The sequence below is a fragment of the Caenorhabditis briggsae genome (genome assembly GCF_000004555.2).
Source record: "Caenorhabditis briggsae complete genome, chrI, whole genome shotgun sequence".
Classification (NCBI taxonomy): Eukaryota; Metazoa; Nematoda; class Chromadorea; order Rhabditida; family Rhabditidae; genus Caenorhabditis; species Caenorhabditis briggsae.
This window is the reverse complement of record NC_013489.2, coordinates 2,983,360-3,005,916: the sequence shown is the minus strand read 5'-3', so window position 1 is coordinate 3,005,916 and position 22,557 is coordinate 2,983,360. Positions and strand designations below refer to the sequence as shown.

The following is a 22,557-nucleotide window of genomic DNA, read 5'->3' as shown; positions in this document are numbered from 1 at the left end:
TATATTGGCCTCAGGAGGATTGCTATAAAGGAAGAGGAAAGTGGAGAAACAAATCAGTTCAACCTTCTCTGAACTCCAGAGAAGGTGACCCGGCGAGGGTCCTAGATCCTTGGATTCTCGGGTCCCGGGGTTCGTGGGTCGCTGGATCCGGGTGGCCTGGATCCGGGTGACCTGGATCCGGGAGACCTGGGTCGCTGGGTGACCTGGATCCGGGTGACCAGGCTCCGGGTGACCTGGATTCGGGTGACCTGGATCCGGGTGACCTGGATCCGGGTGACCTGGATCAGGGTGACCTGGATCCCTGGGTCGCTGGGTCCCTGGATCCGGGTTACCTGAATCCGGGCGACCTGGATCCCTGGGTCGCTGGGTCCCGGGATCCGGGTTACCTGGATCCGGGCGACCTAGGTCCGGGCGACCTAGATCCGGGCGACCTGGATCCGGGTGACATAATATCAGCAATATTTTATTAGTTTCTTGATATCTCTTATCGGAATCCAGATATAAAGGCTCAAAATCGACGGTTTCTATGTGAACATGTGAAGCTTCGAACGTGTGAAGATAATTTTTAAGTGAAATCAAAATCTTAAACTTTCCTGTCTCTCAGAACCCTTGAAAAAGGGAATTTTTGAGCGGTTTTACAAAAAATGTTCGAATGGCTCAGTAAGATTTTCCACATTCCCCACTACCAATCTGACGACCCGGGTTCGAGTCCACACGATGGACTATTCTAGAACACGGACCATTTTCAGCGTATTTCTTGCCCCTCTCCTTTGAAGATCGTGAAAATGATTTTTTTTAAATATCAATTGTATGAATTTTTGAATTTCAAAATTCCAAATTTACGAAATTTCAGATATTCAGACTTTCAGAATTTTAGAATTCGATACTTCCGATATTTAAACTTTTGAAATTACAGAAGTTTAGATATTCAGAAATTCGTAATTTAGAAATGTCATAATCTCAGACTTTCAAAACTTCAGGATTTCCGATTTTTTGGTTTTTCAGAATTTCAGAATTTTAGACTTCACACAAACTTCACAATCTGAAAACTGAACACTTTAGAATGCTGTTCCACGTGTATTTCATATGATGTCATTTGAAAAGTTTCAGATGAATCACCAACATGATCATGAAAACAAGTTTTGAACTCTTGTCTCTGTTTCTCTAAACCCTCTTTTTCTATTTATCTCTCATACCCTGGAAAACAACAGTTGCTGTCAAAAGGGTCCCGAGTAGCTCTTCTCATTCTTTTCTATTTTCTTCCCAATTCTCAGTTAAGTGAAGAATGATTATAAAACTATTGATTCTAGCCTGTTTGGCGTTGGGAACAGTCTATACACTGACTTGTTACAATGTAAGTAATGACAAACGCGCTCTATGGATAACTCTGATTCCAGGGAAGTAAAATGTTGGCAATGCAAAGTGTTGGAGAGACAACTGAGGAATGTCCAGACTCTTCGTACTGTTATAATATGTCGACAACTGCCTATGTTATGTTAAACATGGTCAAGGCTGGATGTTCCAGATGGAGATGTATGGTGAGCAATCAATCTGGCGGGAAATTCAAAAATAATTACTTCCACCAAATCAAAGTGATCGGTATCTAAGACCGGTTGAGCAGTGTCTTGTGGAGTTTGAGCGTTGTGAAGTTTTTTTCACTTCGTAGTAGAAGATTTTTTTCAAAATTATGAAATTTTGGTATTATTGGATTTGGCAAATAATTTCACAAATTTCTAACAAAAAAACCCGTCAAATTGGACCACTGGACGCCGAGATACAGCGCTTTGAAGTTTTGGAAAGACGCAGACAGTTAGAGAGTCTCGTTGTCTGCATCTCTCCAGTTGTCTCGGCTGGGAAAAGAGCTGAAAACTTGGTTCTTTTTGGAAAGGATAGCTCCTTGAAAATCCTATATTTCAGTCCAAAAATCAGTTTTATAGGACCATTATGAGTCGAGATCAGGCTTGGTCGGAGTCGGATAATCGGATATCCGATTATCCGAGTTTTTCGGATAATTTCGAATTAATTATCCGACGGAGAATTCTCCGGGGTTTTTTTCCGGATAAACTCGGATAATTTCGGATAATTTCTCCGACAGAGACAAAAAATATCCGAAAAATGAGCAATCAATTAAACCGAAAATTGCATCCTGCTGTCTTGCAGATATCATTTTTACACTCCTTTCTTGCTATTGAAGCTTCTGTTCATCAAAAAATTGGGTTTTTAAGTCGCTCGCCTCAATTGAAGGCCAAAAAAATTTTATCCGAAATAAGTCGGAGACAAAGTCGGATATCCGATTCTCCGAAAAAATTATCTGGAAAAAATTTTGGATATCCAATTATCCGAAAACTTTTCTCCGACCAAGCCTGGTCGTGATATGATCATTTGAAGTTTTGAGTGGAATGTCGCCGACAGTTAGAGAGTCTCGTTTTCTGTGTCTCTCGCTTTCAAAATTAGGATTTCGAGTTTAAAGCAAAGATGCTTTTCTAAAAAATCTTACATGTCGATTTCTAAAAAATCTAAAAAATCTTACATGTGCTTTTTTCAGTTAGCCAAAGACACTTGCATTTTCACAACATTCCAAATGGTACCCGTCAGTTTGTGTTGCTGCAGTTATGATAGATGTAACGTTGGCGGAAATCCAGTCTACTCGGATAAGTGTGGTGTGATTTGTAAACGCGCTCCACTGAGAATTTGTTTGCAGCCCGAAACAGATTCAAGGCGGCGGTGGATCCAACTGGAATAACAATAATGGAGCCAGTGGTGGATCATGGGGAAATGGAAACAGTAACAATAATAATAATGGAGGACAAAATAATAATGGATGGGGAAATAATAAGTGAGGGTGTTGAGGCTATTTTTGAAAAGAAAATATTATTTTTTAGTGACTGGAGCAGCAATTACAACTATGGAGGTCAGAACTCAGCGAAAGAGGAGACTATGTAAGATTTTTTAGAATTCCAAAAAAGCCTAGGTGTTTATATTGTTAGTGAGATTATTTGAAATTAAAAATCCTATATTTTAGTCCAAAAATCAATTTTCTAGGCTTTCTGGGAATCGAAATATGGGTATATAAAGTTTTGAAAGCGCGAGACGCAGACAACGAGACACTCTGACTGTCTGCGTCTCTCCACTCAAAACTTCAAGTGACCATATCTTGGCTCTTAATAATCCTAGAAAATTGATTTTTAGACTAAAATATAGGATTTTCATTGAGCTATTCGTTCCAAAAAAAAACCAAGTTTCTAGCTTTTTTTGCCAGCCGAGACAGCTGGAGAGACGCAGACAACGAGGCACTCTAACTGTCTGCGTCTCTTCACAACTTTGAAATGATTTATCTCGGCCCCCAGTGATACGATTTGACTGGTTTTTTTTGTTAGAAATACGGGTAAAAAAGTTGCCAAACCCAACTATATCAAACTTGATACAATTCTGAAATTTGATTTTTGAAAATTTTTAAATGCCGGAAATTCAGAAAAACAGATTTTCAAAAAGAAACATTTTTCAGGATCAAAAAAACTGCCGAAGACTCGCAAAGCAAGAAAAAATGGACGAATAAAGAAGTGGAGGATATGTGGAAGAAGTCGATTGACGATCGTGGAGACGAGATTCAATTGGAAGATGATTTTAAGAAAATCGATAAAAATTACAAAACCCAATCTGTGCCTCAACAAGCGCCAAGAACCCTCTCAGCGAGAAAAGAAGTAGAACATATTCCGTTGGGAGCTGGAAAGGCTGGAAGTGCTGGAAGTGCTAAGTCAACTACCTCCTCTTCCTCATCGTCTGGAAAAGCTGGAAACGCTGGAGAGATTAATATTTGAATTATTTGATTTTATTTTTATAATTTTTATGACAATTTGAACATTTTGATTTATGAATGACAATTTGAATTTTCTTTGAGATCACAAAAAAATATTTTCAAATTATTGAGCTGTGAGAAGAGAAAGATCAAATGGGGTGGATAATGAGATACAGGGAAATCGAAGGATACATTTTGAAACTTCTAAAGACTATATTCATATTTTGGATAGAGCAACAATTGGTCATCCGGATCCGAAACCTCTTGTTTGATTTCACGGTCCGGCTCATCGTAAGTGAATTCCTCTTCCACCAAATCAAAGTGATCGGTATCGGAGTCCGGTTGAGCAGTGTCTTGTAGCGTTTGAGCGTTGTTATCGATTTTTCCAGTTGTGAAGAGTTTCACTTGATAGTGTGTGATGTTTTGATCGTCTGGAAATATGTAAATTCAGATTCTCCTTTTTTGAGTACCATAATAGAAGGGCCCCAAATTTAAAAATTCTCCAAAACCAAAAAATTCATTTTTCAAACTTCTCAAAATTGAAAAATTGGGTTCAGCAAACAATTTCACAAATTTCTAACAAAAAAACCAGTTAAATGGAACCACTGGGCGCCGAGATACAGAACTTTGAAGTTTTGGAGAGGCGCAGACAGTTAGAGAGTTACGTTGTCTGCGTCTCTCGCCTTCAAAACTTAAAATGCTATATCTCGGCTTCTAGATGAACAAGAAAAGTGATTTTTGGACTAAAATATTGGATTTTGAATTTTCAATAATCTTACTAACAATAAAAGTACCTTTTTTCATTTTAAGTTTGTCTCAACTTCTGTATTTATAAAGTGTTCTGATATTTTAAAATTTTCAAAATCATGAAAAATTTGATATCATTAGGTTCAAAAATCATTTCACGTAATTCTAACGAGTACCCAGTCAAACTGAACTACTGGGCGCCGAGATACAGCGCTACAAAGTTTTGGAGAGACGCAGACAGTTAGAGTGTCTCGTTGTCTGCGTCTCTCCAGCTGTCTCGGCTAGGAACGTGAATCTTTTTGGAAAGGATAGCTCATTAAAAATCCTATATTTTAGTCCAAAAACAGTTTTCTAGGACCATTAAGAGCCGAGATATGATCATTTGAAGTTTTGTGTGAAGAGACGCAGACAGTTAGAGAGTCTCGTTGTCTGCGTCTCGCGCCTTCAAAACTTCACATGCTCATATCTCGGCTGATAATGGTCCTAGAAAATTGATCTATCTGATTCTTAGTTTTTCTCGACTTCTGTAAGACGCATTTATAAAGCTTTCCAGAATTTTAAAATTCTCAAAAATAGTTTTTTTTGTTAATTTTTTGAAAACTATGAAAAAATGTAATATCCATAGATTTGGAAAACATTTTCGCATATTTCTGACAAAAAGCCAGTCATATTGGACCAATGGTAGCCGAGATACATCGCTTTAAAGTTTTGAAGAGACGCAGACAGATAGAGAGTCTTGTTGTCTGTGTCTCTTATCTTCAGGTCTTCAAATGGTCATATCTTGGCTCTCAATGGTCCCACAGGCACGGTTTTTAGACTTGCTTCATTAACAGCCAAGATATAGCTAGAGACAGCAGAGAGCGAGGGTGTCTGACTACCTGGGTCTCTTAATAACGCCGCTCCTAAGGCCTGACAATCGAAAAACGTTCTTGGGATAATATTTGTCGTATTATAATTGATTTTTTGCCAGTTGACAACTTTTTGATATCTTGTACAGGAAATGAAAAAATTGGCTCAAAGTTAAAAGAACCTTTTATTACAGGTTTTACGGTACTTTTCGAAGCTTCTAAAATCGATTTCTAAAAAAGAAGCCTACCTGTATAAACGGTGACGTCATCTGGAAATATTCTCTTCAACAAATTCAACTGCTCCACTGTCACTTCTCGTTTCCTCTTCCTCACAATCTTATCTCTAATCGAAGCCTCTCCAGAGTGTTCTCGGACCGTTCTAACTTGATTTTGACACTGAAACTCTACATAAATTGCAATCTCGCTCCACGGAACAAACCTGTTTTCTGGAAACCTCCATTCCCTCATCTTGTGCAATTTGAAACACTTGAGCTGACGACCCATTCGTCTCTTTGATGATCTCTCGAACTCGACTGGATTTGATTTCTGGAATATTCTCGAATTTTCATTTTTCTGCGGGGACATTCAAACCTGAAATTCTGGGCTTCTTGACTTCATTCTCATCTGGTTCCGAGTAAACTCCAGCTCCTGTTAGAAAATAATGAAAATAGGAGGCGTGCTCAAGATGGAGAACCTGCAAGCATTTCTAAATTCTCAATAGAGCGCATTCGCACTACTAACCTCTTTTTTGAATTCCTTGTTATGAATACTAGTACATCGAATGGCATGAGTTGGGCATCCTTGAATCACCACTTTCTTGTAATGCGGTCGATGACGTGGCAAAGGTGGTCCTGGAAACCAAAGGAATCTGAATTAGTTACCAATAGAGCGAACTTACTGTCTGCTCGGGACCACTGATGTTTATCAAACGGCAGACCAACGTATTTTCTATCGGTTTGAACGAAAAAATGGCGTTTCTCGTTCAGCTCACTGAGCATTTCGGGGGTTACATCGTTGACTGGTTCGAATCTGGAATGGAGCAAATTTAGATTTGTTGAAATTTTGAATTTTGAAAAACTTACACATGCCGCTCGATTAAGTCATTCCACTCACTTTGATGAAGGAAATATGACATGGTTTTTCTGGAAATTTGTATTTTTTTTTTAACTTTCGAAGTTTCAGAAATTTCAGACAAAAGGTTGAAAAAATACAAAATGCTCACGAAGTTCTAGAAAGTGGAAAAAGTCTCAAAAATCAAACTTTTGTAAGTTTTTAGATAAAAAAGAGAGAATTCTGGAAATAACGAATTTTTGAAATTGGAAATTTTTAAATTTTTAAACTTAATGGAACTTTCAAAATTCCAGATTTTTTAGAACCAATATTTTGAATTTCAAAAAAATCTAGAAATTGGAAATTTTTTTTAAATTCAAAAAAGACAAAAAATCTCGAAAATCAAAAGTTTGAAAATTTGCAAATTGAGCGAAATTCAAAAATCTTAAACTCCGGAAAATTCGAATTTTTCCGATTAAAAAGGAATTAGAGAGTTCTAAAAAACGAATTTTTGAAATTTGGAAAAGTTTAAAAATACCAATTAAAGTTTCAAATTTTTCAGAAAAATTTTTTTTGTACTTTCGAAATTCCAGTGTCTTTTTCAATATTTTTTTACAAGTTTTAGAAAAATCTGGAAACTGGAAATTTAGAAAAAAAATTCAAAAAAGACAAAAAAGTTTCAGGAATCAGAATTTTTCAAATTTTGAAAATTCAGGGAAATTTCCAACATCTTAAATTCCGGGAAGAAAGATGAAAAGGAAAATGAAACTTTTCAAAACTTTGATTTTTCAAAGTTTTAGAACAAACATTTTTTAAGTCCTAGGCAACGAATCGTTCTGGAAACTTTGAATTTGTCTGAAATTCCAATTTCCAAGCCATTTCTCGAAAAATCCAATCAAAACAAACAATAAAAAAAACATTTCGGGGGGATGAGCTCCAAAAAGTGTATATAAGTGAACGTATACGAGCCCTGGTCTTCTTCTTCTTTCCCCTCCAATCCAATATATTTCTCATTGTCTAACACTCTCTTCACTTCACACACTATCTCGTTCTCTCTCCCTCGTGCTCCCTTTTTCCATCTCTAATCATACGGTGGCGGAGAGACGCAGACATCTAGATGAATGCACATTGACGTAACAGCTGAATGAGAGAGAGGGAGCAATAGAAGAGACGCAGAGTTCTTTTTGCTCTCTTTCTTATTTTTCCCCGGGTCTTTTGGTCATTTTTTTTTCAAGAAGAGCTATGGGAATTTTTTTCTAGAAATTCCAATTTTTTCTAAATGTTTTTTTCTACAAATTATTCTTTGTTGGAAAAAAAAACTGTAATTTTTGAGGAGTGTTCAAAAAAGACAAAACGTTTTTTTTTCCAATTTTGCTTTTTTCGATTTTTTAATCAAAAAATTAAATATAAATAGTTTCAGGAATTTGAAATTCTTACTTTTTATTTCCCACTCTTTTATTTTCCACCAAAACTGAAGCTTTTCGTTTCCCAGAATTTTTAGAATTTCAAAGTTTTTTTGAATTAAAAGAAAAATTTTAGATCATGAAACCCAGAATTCCAATAGTTCTCAAAACGTTCGATATTTTCAATTTTTGATTTTTAAATAATTTCAGGAACTCAGATTTCTTAGTATTTTTTTTCACAAAAAATCTGGAATTTTTCGAAAATTCCCCTCCAAAACTGAAATTGGTAGATCACCAGAATTTCGGAATTTTGGAATGTTGGAATTTTGGAATTTCTTCTATTTTTTTTTGAATTCTTGAATTTTTCGAATTTTTCGAATTTTTCAAAATGTTCTAAAATATTTTTTCCGCATCATGAAACCCAAAATTTGAAAATCCTTCAAAACTGGAACTGATAGATCTTTTTGACCTTTTTTGGGTTTTCGAATTTTTGGAACTTTTCAACATTTTAAACATTTTTTGAGTTTATCAAATTGTTTATTTTTTCCAGATCATGAAACCCAGAATCTGAAAATCCACCTCCAAAACCAAAATCATGAAAAAAGAGGTCGATCCAGATCTGGGATTATCCAGTGACGTGGCATTTGATCGTCTGATTCATGAGGCCAAATCTTCAATCGCCGAATGGTATAGTGTTCATGTTGTCAAGTGCGTTTGTTGTGATTTTGTTATTACAAGTTTGCTCTAACGAAATGTTGCATTGTGGATTTGCATTAGGGCGCATTGGCATACTGTAATTTTTTTTCAGCAAACTCAAACCGGATGCTCATCTACCCAATAAGGTCAGCACATTCTCCCATTACTTTTGCTCTCGAACATTTCTGTTCATTAGAATTTCGCTGATTTTTCTAATCATTGGCTCCGTCGATATGTAAGACTATCCCTCACTTTTTGAGGGTTACTGTAGTTTCGAACCTTTCTAGAGAAAACCGCATCACCTTCTCATCTGCTGCCGTCTATGCTCTCCTTCTCCTTTACACAATTCTTCTCGAAGTTTGGCAAAATCGGATCCGGTCCACAGCGTTTCAACAAAAGTATCGAAAAGCGTTTGAGGCGATTTTGGAATTAGAAAAATCGAAACCCAAGGATTTTCGATATCCGCAAAAGTCTTTGGAAGCTGTGACAGAAGACATTTCAGTTTGTCAGGCGTGCTTTCGGGATGGTTTCATTGTCGAGGTGCCACGGATTCTCTTGGTTATTGGAGATGTGATTGTTTTGAGACCCGGACAGGTAAACGCGCCCTATTGGACTTGATTAGAGGGAGCATTTTTTGATATCTTTCACAGGAATTGAGAAAAATCGGGTCAAAGCTAAGGGTTCTGGCCTGCACGGCCTGCGACCATGAAGCTTAGCGGCACTACCAATGATTGTTCCGCAAGTTTTATTCCTAAACACAAGTGAAAAAAAAAACTTAAAAACTAGTAAAAACAGCCAAAAAACTGCTAAATGACAGCTACGGAGAACCGACGGGCCGTCGACGGACTTTCGACGGACCAACGGCACCCCTTGGAAAATTGACTTTCATCTATAATTTCAAAATTTTATTTTTTTTCTAGGTTGCTCCATGTAACTGTGAAACTTTCGACGGACGAGTTTTGGCAGAAGGAGATCGAATCAAATGGGATATCAAAACTGATAAACGATCTGGATTCATTCATCCATTGGAGCCAGTTTATGTAAGGTTTTTTTCTAATTTTCTAAATTCAAAACCAAAGTTCTAGGCTCGTGTCACCTGCTACCCAATCAAAAACCATCTGGAAAGTGCTCTCTCCGCAGAAGACACTCCATTACAATTCGATTATCAACTACAATTTATGATTCATAAGGTCTTCGAGCACTACGTCATCCCAATCGCTCTAGTACTTTCCATTCTTGGAACCATCGTTAGATTTTGCTACTCGGATGACGAGACACTTTTTGGAACTAGGTAAGAAGCAATGCAAATTCGCTCCATCGATACTTTTTCAGGTTCGTCTTCGCTGTTCCTAGTCTTACAGTACTTCCACTTCTCATTCTTCAACTTCCTTTACTTTTACATTTTGTGAAATTTATGAATAACAGAGAGGTGGCTAGATATTTGGGATTATCAAAGGATTTCGAGTCGTGTAAAGATCTGATCAGCATATTCTCGAGTATCACTGGAACCAGTTTTATCGATAAAAAAGGGATCCTCTCTTGTGTTCATCCATCTATGGAGAAGGTGGTGTTTGCCACGAATCAAGCTGGTAGGTCATGCTTTTTTTTGTTCGAATTCTGAAAATAAAATTCCAGACGAATCCGGCTGCTTGGGAATCCATCTGGAAGTGATGAATCTGTCTTCTGATCAAGAGCCAGTGATAAGTCCCAAAGGATTTGCAATCAACAGATGGAATCTATCAATGGACGATCCAAATTGGCAGAGATATCTTCCGAACTTACTTCCATTGGCATACAATTTGCTCCTGAATTCTTGCCAACAATCGGATCCGTTCAGAAGATTTTTGGATCATTTGGCGGTGGTCGCCACGAAGGTTGGTGTGTTTATTTAGCAATGGAGCGCGTTTGTAGTTTGCCTCTTATAGAATGGGCCGGCCTAACTGACCCAATTTATCTCGGTCCCTCGGAGAATTATCAAAAGACCCGGAAGGTAAACGCGCTCCACTGGACTTGATTAGTTTGAAGATTGGGTAACCGTCAACTTTCAGCTAATTTATCTCTGTTCCTGTCAAAGATGTGAAAAGGATGTCAACTGATAAAATGTTTCTGATATTATAATAAACATTTTATGAGTTGACCAATTTTTGATATCATTGACACGAACCGAGATAAATTGACGCAAAGTTGATAGCGAAGTCTGTAAAGTGCCGGCGGCTCAGCGGTGCGACGCCCTAATTTTTGGTCTACAATTTAATTAATCAATTTTAACAAAAATTAAAACATTCAAAAATTCCAGGTCCCCAGAACAATTGCCACTGCCAACCGACGATGCATGTGTCAACTTCCCTACCTGCTAGGATTCACTCCAAAAAGTTTGGAGAAGTTCCAAGGACCTCCGAAAATATTGGGATTCTACAAAAAGCAACCAGGAGAAGCCCCTCTACCAGGCCTTACCAAACATCGAACCCCAATTGAAATGGCGTTTTGTACGATTCACGACGATGCGAAAACCCTTCACAGTCATTTGGCCTGCCAGGGAACTGCTAATATTGTTGTGGATGTGAGTGAACTAGGCAAAATGCAAATGCGCCCTAATGATAAATTACGTTTTTGTTATGTGAGAATTGTTCTCACACTACCTTATCATTTAGGTGCAGCTGCAGACCTCCTTATTTACAAACTTGTGCTCCGAAAAAGGCTGAAATATCATTACTAATAACATTCACCAAGTTCCGTATGTTGGTATGTATGTCGCGCGCCTTATCACCCACTCAAAGTTAACCTATTGATCTGAAACCCAGACAAATAGATCAGAAATGTGTCTAAATAGATGCTCGAACTTTTCATTTTTCGAAATTGTGATTTTGAAGTCTTCTGGAGCCCTTGAGAAAAATATTCGAGAAAATGTGCCGAAACGTCTGCATGAGATTACGGGAACTGTGACCGTAGGCCAGGAAGTTAAGCCCGGGAGGGGCGTAATCCGACAGGTTCAATTCAATTCAAATCGTTAATTTTTCAGGCCTGCACTCACATCTGGAATGGATGTGATGTGATTCCAATGTCAAAACGATTAAAGTCTTCAGTGAAGGATTTCTATTTGAGACATTCAATGACCGGACACTGTTTGGCCGTTTCGTACCGCCCGTGTTTTCCAAAGTTGGCGAGTTCATTGGACGGAAAGTTTGTGGAAGTTCCCTTGAACCATGAGCCTCCGAAAATTGAGACAACGCTCCCGAGGAGTCAAAGCAATGGTATTCCAGAGAGTCTAGATTACAATAACCCATTGAATTTTTTATAGAATCATTGGACGAAGCGGACTACACAAAAACGATTCGAACGGCCGAGATGGCCATCGATCAATACTTCACTGGACAAATCCTCTGTGGATTGGTTGTTCTTCACTATGAACCACTTCCAGACGCTGTGACAGTTATAGAAAAACTCGATCAGATTTGTGTGCGCCCCGTTTACTTTTCGAAGGAAAACGAACTTCGAAGCAGGGTCTTCGCGGAAAAGTTAGGAATTGAAGCCGGGTGGAATTGCCATATTTCGTTGGCTGAGGATGATACGGTGGTACCGGCAAAAAAGACGGATGTTGCACATGAACAGTTTGTGAAGCAGAAGCCAGCAAAGCCCAAGTTTTGGAAGAGAGTCGCGTTGTAAGTTTCAAAAGAAGTCTTTCTGAGTTACGCGGTAGCAAATTTTATCTTCCAGGAGCGAGTCCAACCTAGATGCGCTTGACTGTGAATCGCTGGTTCGTGGATCCCCATCACTCCGTAAAATGAGCATGCTATCTGCTAAAATGGCGCCGATCCCAAATATCGCTCGTCTTCCGACAGGCATACAAAATGTACGACCTCATTTGGAAGAGGTTGATAATGTTCCATTGTTAGTTGGACTCTTTACGGACTCGAGGACTCCAGCAGTAGAAGAGATGGTTCAGATTATGCAGGAGAATGGAGAAGTAGTGATGGTAGTGGGAAGCTGTAGAAATCCAAGCAACACAATGCTCTATTCAAAAGCCAACATCTCTGTATGCGTGGATGATGTGGAAGAAGCGGCTTGTCGACTTCTGGAGAAAGACGGAGACGTGGTGGATGAGAGGAGTAATGTGATGCACTTCTCAAGTGAGCTGATCGCATTGGCAACTGATTTTCGTATGGATCATTCGAAGCTGCTCAAACTGTCTTCCCTAATCGTCTGCGCCCGCCATCGAATGTCCTCTTTCCGACACTCCCTTCTCTTCATTCTATACGGTTCCCTTCTCTACTCCATCACTCTTCTCATGTCTACATTCTTCTTTCTTCCCATCATTTTCACACATTCTCAAACGATTCTCACTAGTTTCATTCACATTCCCATTCTGTTTTTGGGATCGTTGTTCACGAATTTTGAGCCGAAATCCAAGATTATAAGGATCGCGCCGAAGGTAAGCTATTTTGAAAAGACTGAAGATCTATCTAGAAATTTCTCGATTTTCTTGAAAATTTCAGGGCTTATGGAACACAAGTAGAGCTTTCTTTTTGTTGTTGATCACTTTTTTATGCAATCCTATCCTGAGGAGATATGCCACGCGGAAGTGCGGGCGCCTCTGAGCGTCGCCGTTGGAGGCGCGCCGCATGCGACAAAGGAGAGACACTTCCACGTAGCATATCTCTTCAGGCTAGAACTGCACAAAAAAGTGGTATGTAATTACAAATGATTATTGGCGGTTCCTTATCCTTGTGGATAGCCAAAACCATGTAATCAACTAACTGTAACTCCTGATTAGCATAGGAGAGTATGGCGTAGCGGTTTCATGATAATGTACTTAACACTTACTAACAATTACTTTACTGTACTCCTTCCTCTTGGAAAGGCATTACATCAACATCAAGAAACAAATGTTAAAGAGAAAATGATAAAAGAAAGAGCCCCGAAATTAACTGGCAGCACTCTTTTATAGAGGCGCTTATCAGTTAGATCGGAAAAGTTGAGGCGAAGACTTGCTCCTTGACAGATCAACTAAAAATATGAAGCTCTATTCTTAAGCTTCCTTTTTGTAGTTGGCGAGTTTTTTGTAAAATTAGGTCCCGGGAAGATATGCCACGTGGAAGTGTGGGTGCCTGTAGCAGTCGCCGCCTGCGGCGCGCCGCATGCAAGAAAGTAGAGCTAAAAGAACCAAATTCTACAAAAAAGAACCAAATTCTACAAAAAAGTTGTCAACTGCAAAAATGAAGCTCTAGTTTTGTCCAGTACACTGTAAGAATTCCAGAACTCATCTGAAATTCCACGCGCCGAAAAACGAAAAGCTGTGACCCAATTCATTTGTCAATTCATTCCATCGGCCATCTACATCAACCTACTCTTTCTCTTCCTCCTAATGACGAATTCCAACCTGATGTGTTCATTTTCTGATATTTCTTGCATTTTCAACACGGATGGCTCCGCTGGATCTCAACCGATTTCGATGGATTTCAATGAAACAAGTATCATGAGACAGGATAGTCTTTCAACAGAGACCATTAGACATATTATGGGATTGCAGGTAGGAGAGAAGGCAAGTGCGCTCTATCGAAATGGTTTATTTCAGCTAACCGTAATTTACTGTTTTCTATCGTCTAGTTTCGTGTTTGGACTGTCATCTCTCTGGTACGAGTTTCCGATCAAATGTCTTCTTTGGGATGGTGCAGTGGTGATTTGTATGGTTACCCAGGTGGGACTTTGTTTCTGGCAAGATGCCCCAAGTCTGCCGAAACATTTTATCAACGTTCACGAATCCTTGTCGAGAACAACCCTTGCCCAACCTTCGCCTATCCTTTGCTCATTTTCAGATCGGCTACTCCTTGCTACGAGGCATTCAACTCTCGAATCTATTCTCCCTACTTCCCCTATCCATCCTTGCTATTTGGATTTGCATAGTTTCGATTATCAATGAGCTCATCAAAATTCGACGAATCGGACAATTCACTAGGGAGCAGCGGAGGACCAAGTTCGAATTCGACACCAAACTGGGCATGAATTCACCCTATTAGGATTACTGTACATTTGACCCAATTTATCAAGGTCCAGGGTTACTGTAGTTGCGAACGGGTTGTCACTACCTCATCCTATACTTATATCTGTTACCCTTTGCCACGTGTTTCTTGTTTAATAAAATAAAACAGCTGAAAATCATCCAGGAGAATGATCTCTTCTGTGTGTCTGTTTGTCCGGATTGTTCAAAGTGAAACATATTTTAAATGAAAAGCTAAATTCAGAAAGTAAAAACGAAAAAAAAAAGATTTCCCAGGGGACGAAAAGTGTCACTTCAAGGGAGTAGATTTGTGATGAAAAGTTGTTGGATTTCTATAGGAAAAACTTTGTTCTGGGATGAACAGACACACAGATAGACAAACCAATGTTTAGAGATAAATTAAGTTTCTTTTTCTCGAAAATTTAAGCGATTATACGACTTTTAACCGTAAATCGACTAGGGCATGACCTAGGATGAAGCAGGTCATGATCTAGGAAAACTAGGTCATAACCTAGAAAAATTAGGTCGTGACCTAGAAAAAAATTAGGTCATGATCAATTTCCTCTAAGAATTTCAGAATTTCAGAGTTTCAGAATTCCAGAACTTCAGAACTTTAGAATTCTAAAATTTTAGAATTTCAGAATTTCGGAATCTAAGAATTTCTAAATCTGAAAATCTCAGAATCTCGGAACTTCAGAATTTCAGAATTTCAAAATTTCAGAGTTCAGAATCTGGAAAACCTAAAAAAATTAAAAATGTGATTTATCAAAAATTCAGAATCTCGAAATCACGGAAGTTCAAATTTCCAAACCTCCGAAAGTTAAATTTTTGGATTTATCGAAGCTTCAAAATCTCAGAATCAATGAGTTTTAGAATATGAAATGCTCGGGATCTCAGAACATCAAAATTTCAAACCTTCTGAATCTCAGAATCGAAGAAATTCGAAAAATCGAAGAAATTCCGAATCCACGACGAATCTCAGAATTTCAGAATTTCAGAATTCCAGAATTTTGGAATCTCAAATTTTCAGCTTCTCTAAACCTTCAAATCGAAACTTTGTGTTTTGAATTTCAAATTTTAAAAAACGTCATTTTCCCAAAACTATGTAGTTTGCTCTTATCCTCCCCAGCTCCGTCCACTCCATCCACCCACACCATCTGTTTTTTTTTGACTAAATCGTCAAATTTTGGACCCAGAATCATCGTCTAAACTACAAAGAATCCGTCCACATCATCATCATCATCATCTCTTTGTCTCCCTCAACCCAATTTTGACGGTTTTTTTGGCTTGGGAAAAAAGTTTCAAGTGTCTTTTCTTTTTTTTTTTTGAAGAAAAAGTGTCAGTCCATATTTCTTCAAAACTAGGAGAAAACAAAGAGAGAAAGAGGGCGTACGTATCTCTTATCGATGCACCCCGGGGACCGTTTTCCGAGATGCTCCTTCAAAAGAAGAGACCGCCCATTCCCGAAGTTTCTCACTCTCAATTGTCTTCTGTTTTCCTGATGAGAATGGCGACTAGTGGTTGTTAAATTTGGTAAGTGGTCCGGATTTTCCGTTCCAAGGTATTCTTGTGTCTTTCATTGACAAATGCCTATCTGCTTCCGTTGTCTGTGTATTACAGATTTTCAGAATCTCCCCAACCATGGACTCAATCGTCTCAATTACCAAAAACAACCGACATCAGGCAAAAGTGAAACGTCCGAATAGTGTCGACGCTTCTCATGTCCTCATCTCTTGCCTTCGTGCCATTCTGGCACGTGGCATATTTATAGTTCACTCGATTGTTACTATCAGACAGACTGTGTTGATTAGTGAGAGGTTCGTTTTTGACCTCATTTATTTTTATTGTTGTAGGAAATATTAAAAACATTTCAACTAGGGAAATATGGGAAATTCGATTCTACAAATTTTATTAGTTGACAAAATTTTTAAATGCAATAGTGTTTTAGATATGTGTCTTTAAAGAAGCGCGCACTTTTAGCAACCTATTGGTGATCTAACTTTTGAAGGCGCATACCTCAAAAACTACTGTAGTTAGAAACAATTTGCTGACTAATAAAATGTTTTCCATAATATAATTAATATTTTATCTGTTGACAACATTTTTCTACCTACAGCAGGTTTCGAGATATGCGCCTTTAAAGTTGGCGCACCGTACGGCGGTGAAAAGTGCGCGTTAACTTTAAAGGTGCATATCTCAAAACCTACTGTAGTTAGAAAGAGTTTTTTAACTGAAAAAATATTGATGATTTTATTTCCAAAATCTGATTGGTTGTTGTTTTTTATTGCTTTTATAGAAAACGAGATAATTCAAGGTAACAGCGTTGTGTACGAAATGTTGGTCTATCGAGGGCACGGTCTCAATTATCTCGGTTCCTGTGAAAGATATTAAGAATTTGTTAAATTAGGAAGTTTTGCCATAATATCATAAATATTTCATTAGTTGACAATTTTTTTCGAGCTACAGTAGTTTTCGAGATATGCGCCTTTAAAGTTAGTGCGCACCACCTCACGGTGTGTTAACTTTAAAGGAGCATATCTCAAAAACTACGGTAGCTAGAAAAGATTTTTCACCTAATAAAATTTTTATCATAATATCATCAATATTTTATTAGTTGATAAATTTTTTCTAGCTACAGTAGCTTATCAGATATGTATGCAAGTTTAAAGTTAGAACACCGATGGAAAGTGCGCGCTAACTTTGAAGGCGCATATAACTACTGTAGCTAGAAAAGATTTATCAACTAATAAAATATTGATGGTAATATGACAAAAATTTTATTAGTTGAAATTTATGTTCTAACTACCGTAGTTTTTGAGATATGCGCCGTTAAAGTAACCCGCACTTTTAGCAACCTCTTGGTGGGCTAACTTTTAAAGGTGCATATCTCAAAAACTACTGTAGTTAGAAAACATTTATTAACTAGTAACATATTGACGGTATTATGAAAAACATTTTATTAGTTGATAAAATTTTTCTAACTACCGTAGTTTTGGAAATATGCGCCTTTAAAGCACACTCCACCGGTTTTCCAACTTTAAATTTGCATATCTGAAAGCTACTGTAGTTAGAAACAATTTGTCAACTAATGAAATGTTGATAATGTTATGACACACATCTTAGTAGTCGAGAAAACTTTGACATCTCCCCCGGGAACCAAGATATTGAAAATTCGCTCTAATGAGAAGTACATTGAAACATTCCATTCTGATGATTGAACTTTAGCGTAGGCAAGTGCAAAAATAAGATGTTTCAAAAAAAAAAGAGAAATAAATAAATTTTCTCACAGGGAAAGTGTCTGGGGATTCGCACTGCTTTCTCTTCTCATCGTTTTCGAAGGAGGCTACGCGATCATCATGAGAGCTGGAGACGAAAGAAAATGGTAGGGATTCCTAGGCCACCGCGAGATACCAATTCCTCTTCCAGGTTTTGCACCAGCGTCCTACTGTACATCGTCGCCACAGCACCGCCCATTTGGATTCTGGAGACTCGGATTTGCAATTGGAGAGCTGGTTTGGAGAAGAGTGTTCAGGGTTTTGAGACTATTCAGCATCCAGTTGGTGAGGGGGATTTTTTTTTCGAAATTTTAGATTTTTAATTTTTATCTCAGCTCTAAAAGATAATAGTGAACTACGTCTCCAACTTCTTGAACAACTACTTCTTGTGAATTTAATTGTTGGAAGATGGTTACTTCCAAAAGGAGATATCTCCAGAGAACAACTCTCACAGATTCTGCTAGCTTATTTGGTATGATGGCCTAGATTCATAAAAACTAGTCTCCCTAAATTCCAGGCCATCTCCTCGGACATTGTGGAATTCTTCGACGTCTTCAAGGAGAAAGTGGTCTACTCGAATAGCAAAGTTCAAACCATTGTGCTTTCTGCATGGACTGTAAGGCGTTTGAAGAAAAGTGGGCGTGACCGATTTTCCTTGATTTTCAGCTCAGTCTCCTGCAATTTCCATTCGTCTTGACTGTTTCGAGAGCTCGAAAAATGCGAGTGGCAATTACAAACGACTATGAGCAACTGTTCGCGAGACAACGGCCTAGAAGTTGTTTTAAGGTTTAAGAGACATCTGGATGTTTGGAAATCGAGACAGACACTTTCAGGCGTTCTACGATGTGGATATTTGGGCAATTTTTCTGGCGAACGCCTTACAAGATGTTCCATTTCTGTTGACACGTTTGTATCTGATGACTGTACACAACTTGGTCACTTATACTATGATATTCTTTTTCTTCAAGAACATGTTAATTATTTTGCTTCAAACTTATAGGTTAGTTTTTGGAGAGGGGCGGGAATTTGAAATTTTCGAACACGTTTCATTTTTCCACGTAAAAACGTGACCCATTTTTAATCGCATTTTTCACGTAAAAATTCAATTTTTCTAGGTCAATAATTATCATTAACGATCGCTATATAAATCCAAAGCCACCAGATATGGACATAATTGAGCACAACATGGACCTGATGAAGTCTAGAAATCAAGACATTGATGATGATTTTCCATCGTCTCCCTACCATAAAAGTCATCATCATAAGGGTCATGAAAAGCAGAGTAAAAAGGAGAAGAAACGAGAGAAAAAGAGGGACAAGAAAAGTGGAGGTCACAAGAATGGGAATCGACATAATAATGGAAATGAGACACCGAAAAAGACAAGACGGTCCAGCTCGACAACGCCTACAAGGACACCAAAGCAGAGACGCACGTCGAGGTGGTTTTTGTAGGATTTTTTTTGAAAAGAAATGCAAGAGTTTCAGCCGAAGCATTTCCGAAGAACGTGAGCAATTGTTCCCCCGCCATCATGGACGAAGAATGGATCGCTTGGACACACTGGAGGAGACATAAATCTTTTTTTTTTTGTTTTTTTAAATGTTTTTTTTTGCGATATAAAACCTGTTAATTTTATCTTTAAAGGTGGTGTACGGTGAAATTTTTTATTGCATCAAAATGTGCAGAAATGCATGTAGGTTGACATATAAATAAAGAAAAAAATCAAAAAAAATTCCTTCGGCGAGAAAAACGCATCGAAAAATACGCTGAAAGCCCTTAGGGACGAGCTTTTTTCTAGGCCGCCCGGTGAGTGAAAGCGCGCAAATTCAAATTTTTACAACTTTTTCGCTCGTTTTCACTGTTTTTTCAAATTTTCCGATGTATCTGGAAGAAAAATTCAAAAACCAAAAAGACAAAAACCTAGAAAACTCTTGAAAGTTTGAATTCACGCGCTGGGCGGCCTAGAAAAACCGGGCGGCCTAGAAAAAACCTCGTCCCTAAGGGCTTTCAGCGTATTTTTCGATGCGTTTTTCTCGCCGAAGGAATTTTTCTGAATTTTTTCTTTATTTTTATGTCAATCTACATGCATTTCTGCACATTTTGATGCAATAAAAAATTTCACCGTACACCACCTTTAACAAGTCTGCAGCAAAAATCAAGTATTACTCGTAAATCGACATTGAAGGCGCACACAGTAAAATTGTTGTTTAAGTTCCGACACGAAAGTGAATTTTGGAAAAATTAAAACGAATTTGACGAAAATTTCTGAAAAGATGAATACTTCGAAGCAATCACATTATATATCTGATTTCAAGCAGTCTTGAAAAAATGTTATTAAAAAATTAATCATGCCAAACGTCAATTCGTGTCGAGACCCACCGAATAGTAGTTCTGTATGCTCCTTTAAAAACTGTTTTGTTTTTTCGTTTTTTTTTGGATTCTGCGAGTATTTACTGTCCATTTACAATACAAAAAATGGAAAAATTTGTGAATAATCCAAAAGACGCCGAACGGTTCGAAACTTTCTGCCGACAGCTAGCCGAGTTCACACAAGACTTGGCAAAGGATCGAGGTATTTTTCCTCTTTTTTGCTCCAAAAATTTAAATTTCCTAGTTTTTTTTCAGTTGCCCAAGAAAAAGCGATGAAACAGATGGCGGCACAACAGTTGAAAGCGGAGAAAGCGTTCAAGGAACGCGTCGCCAAGGATAGAGCGAAATTCGCGGCGCAGCGCGCAGAATTGGAACAGGAGCTCCGTGAGCTGACAGAAATCAACGAGAAGTTGATTGCACAGAGAAAGGAGTTGGAGAAAGAGCAAGATGCGGCTCACGAAGAGCTAATGAACGAGTTGGACAGAAACGAGGCGGATTTGGCTGACAAGGAGTGCGGCGATAATTTCGAATCGCTGATCGACGCGTTCAATAAACTGTCCTACGAGTCGGTGCTCACAAACAACGTAGACGAGTTGAAAATCGAGAGTAAGAGCATCTAAAATCTAATATTTTAACCATACTTGTAAAATTCGGGGCCGGCCCGCCAAAGCCCGGGCCCGGCCTGATGAAATTTTAAGGCCCGGGCCCGGCCCTGGAAGGCCCGGTAGCAAAAATGGTGTCATTTTGAGCCGAATCAATACAATTTTCTCCATTATTGTATGTGTTGTGGATCGTGGGTCTGGTTGGTCAAAAGATATCAACAAAGCTGGAAAAAAAATCACATAAGGGTCCCCCATTAGGTGTTTTGGGAAAGGATAAAAANAGNNGGAANGACAGGNNNGNCGGNCCGGNCGGGGNTTNCAAAATTNGGGAAAANNNNGNNNCGGCCCGGCCCGTTACAAGTATGTTTTTAACCTCAAAATTTCCAGAAAAGCAACTACAAGTCGCGATCGCTGAGCAGAAGGCCAAAATCGCCGAGATGATTCCAGCACTCGAGCCAACACACGGAGTAACCTACAAAGAGCGCAACGTGCTTCGTGTCAGCCTTCTCCATCAAGTGAACAAAGTGCGAAGAGAGTACCAGACATCACGTCTTCAGGAGGAGGCGTTGAAGGCGAAACTTTCTAATTGATTTTTCTCTGATCTATTGCTATCATGTGTCATTTGTTATTGCGATTCATCGCTTTTTATTGCTATCATGTGCAGTTTTGTCCGACTTTTATTTATGAAAAATGCAAATTTTATTCAAGTTTCAAGTTGTAGTGGTCCGGGGTCTTATCAGCTTTCTACTCCTAGCAATAGCCTCGTGAATCGTCTGCGGTGGTCCTTCCTCCCACTCATCCAGGTCTCCAGTCATACACTCTTCATGCTCGTCTTGCCACACAACGCCACGTGGAAACGGACACTGGCTTTCCGCAAAATCGGATCGATAAACGCGTCCTGGAATCCTTGGCTCAGCAATCGGAGACTTTTCGGGACACTTTTCTAAGAACGTGTGGAGTTCAAGTTGCCTGAAAATGTCCAGAATTTTTGAACTTTTTTCTTACTTTTCCAAGTTTCTCACTTTTCCAAATTTTCCTCGGTAAACGTTTTTCCAGCTTGCATCATAGTCTTGAATTCCGCTTTTGAGTATGATTTGGAGGTTGGGTAGATTTCTTTGAATTTGAAATATTTCAAAAATTTCAGAATCTCTTCGCGCGACGAGTGATCGGAGTATGGGATTTTGATGTTAGAATTGCTGAAAGCAAAAAATCAATAATCAATTTTATTCACAATCCGGTCACCTACGATTCAGAAGTTGCTCCATATAAATGTTCGACTTGTGTGACCTCGACGACAATTATTGGCTTTTCTGTGGCATCCGGCATCCTAAATTCGCTCCGTTGATAATTTCTTCTGATTAGACGCTAGAGCTAGAGCGCACTTACTTCCACCCGTTTCTTTTCACCACCTGGATCTTTCGTTTTTGATTCGGAATCCCATACTCGTAAAAGAATCCCAACGCTTTGCCGATAGCCAATTTTTCCGGATACACAAAAACCGGTTCAAATATTTTCGAAGACAGATTTTCAATGATACGTTCCCGGCCGAGACGGTGTAGTGGTAGCACGATATCAGTATCTGGATGATCCATAATCTCGTTTTGTAGTCTGCGAAATTTCAAAAATTCATTTTGGCATTTGCGCTCCAATGCAGGGATGTTCGGAATGTCGGAAATTCCGATTTTCAAAATTTCGAAAATTCGGAATTTTCCGGTTTTTAACATTTCGGAATTTTCTAAACTTCGGAATTTTCCGATTTTGAACATTTCTGAATTTC

The 22,557-nt window shown here is 38.6% G+C and overlaps 6 protein-coding genes across 6 annotated transcripts in view; 4 read left to right on the top strand and 2 right to left on the bottom strand.

Moving 5' to 3' along the window:
• Positions 1-1,285: 1,285 nt before the first annotated feature.
• Cbr-pqn-24 lies at positions 1,286-3,818 on the top strand (the record flags this gene model as incomplete). Its single annotated transcript, XM_002638961.1, has 6 exons — positions 1,286-1,354; positions 1,398-1,538; positions 2,546-2,655; positions 2,702-2,836; positions 2,883-2,939; positions 3,506-3,818. 6 exons carry the CDS (start codon positions 1,286-1,288, stop codon positions 3,816-3,818), a joined length of 825 nt encoding a protein of 274 aa, XP_002639007.1.
• A 182-nt stretch (positions 3,819-4,000) lies between these two features.
• On the bottom strand, positions 4,001-6,526 carry CBG22252 (the record flags this gene model as incomplete). Its single annotated transcript, XM_002638960.1, has 7 exons — positions 4,001-4,227; positions 5,640-5,787; positions 5,831-5,937; positions 5,983-6,085; positions 6,133-6,242; positions 6,290-6,420; positions 6,474-6,526. 7 exons carry the CDS (start codon positions 6,524-6,526, stop codon positions 4,001-4,003), a joined length of 879 nt encoding a protein of 292 aa, XP_002639006.1.
• Positions 6,527-8,439: 1,913 nt separating this feature from the next.
• CBG22251 lies at positions 8,440-14,554 on the top strand (the record flags this gene model as incomplete). The annotated part of the gene is made up of 13 exons (XM_045242276.1): positions 8,440-8,552; positions 8,653-8,775; positions 8,828-9,134; positions 9,461-9,580; positions 9,626-9,831; positions 9,873-10,129; positions 10,176-10,414; positions 10,837-11,100; positions 11,560-11,791; positions 11,839-12,199; positions 12,255-12,969; positions 13,795-14,235; positions 14,354-14,554. 13 exons carry the CDS (start codon positions 8,440-8,442, stop codon positions 14,552-14,554), a joined length of 3,579 nt encoding a protein of 1,192 aa, XP_045097522.1.
• A 1,622-nt stretch (positions 14,555-16,176) lies between these two features.
• CBG22250 lies at positions 16,177-19,383 on the top strand (the record flags this gene model as incomplete). Its single annotated transcript, XM_002638958.2, has 9 exons — positions 16,177-16,352; positions 17,825-17,917; positions 17,962-18,095; positions 18,146-18,282; positions 18,328-18,426; positions 18,477-18,596; positions 18,644-18,810; positions 18,926-19,249; positions 19,296-19,383. 9 exons carry the CDS (start codon positions 16,177-16,179, stop codon positions 19,381-19,383), a joined length of 1,338 nt encoding a protein of 445 aa, XP_002639004.2.
• A 900-nt stretch (positions 19,384-20,283) lies between these two features.
• Cbr-syp-3 lies at positions 20,284-21,370 on the top strand (the record flags this gene model as incomplete). Its single annotated transcript, XM_002638957.1, has 3 exons — positions 20,284-20,380; positions 20,434-20,784; positions 21,168-21,370. 3 exons carry the CDS (start codon positions 20,284-20,286, stop codon positions 21,368-21,370), a joined length of 651 nt encoding a protein of 216 aa, XP_002639003.1.
• A 120-nt stretch (positions 21,371-21,490) lies between these two features.
• CBG22248 overlaps positions 21,491-22,557 on the bottom strand; it is a gene marked incomplete at both ends in the record, with an annotated part of 3,563 nt that continues 2,496 nt past the window's right edge. Inside the window, 4 exons of the mRNA XM_045242263.1 lie at positions 21,491-21,749; positions 21,803-21,976; positions 22,027-22,107; positions 22,167-22,388. Coding sequence (XP_045097521.1) covers positions 21,491-21,749; positions 21,803-21,976; positions 22,027-22,107; positions 22,167-22,388 — 736 coding nt within the window. The remainder of the gene's footprint in view (positions 21,750-21,802; positions 21,977-22,026; positions 22,108-22,166; positions 22,389-22,557) is intronic.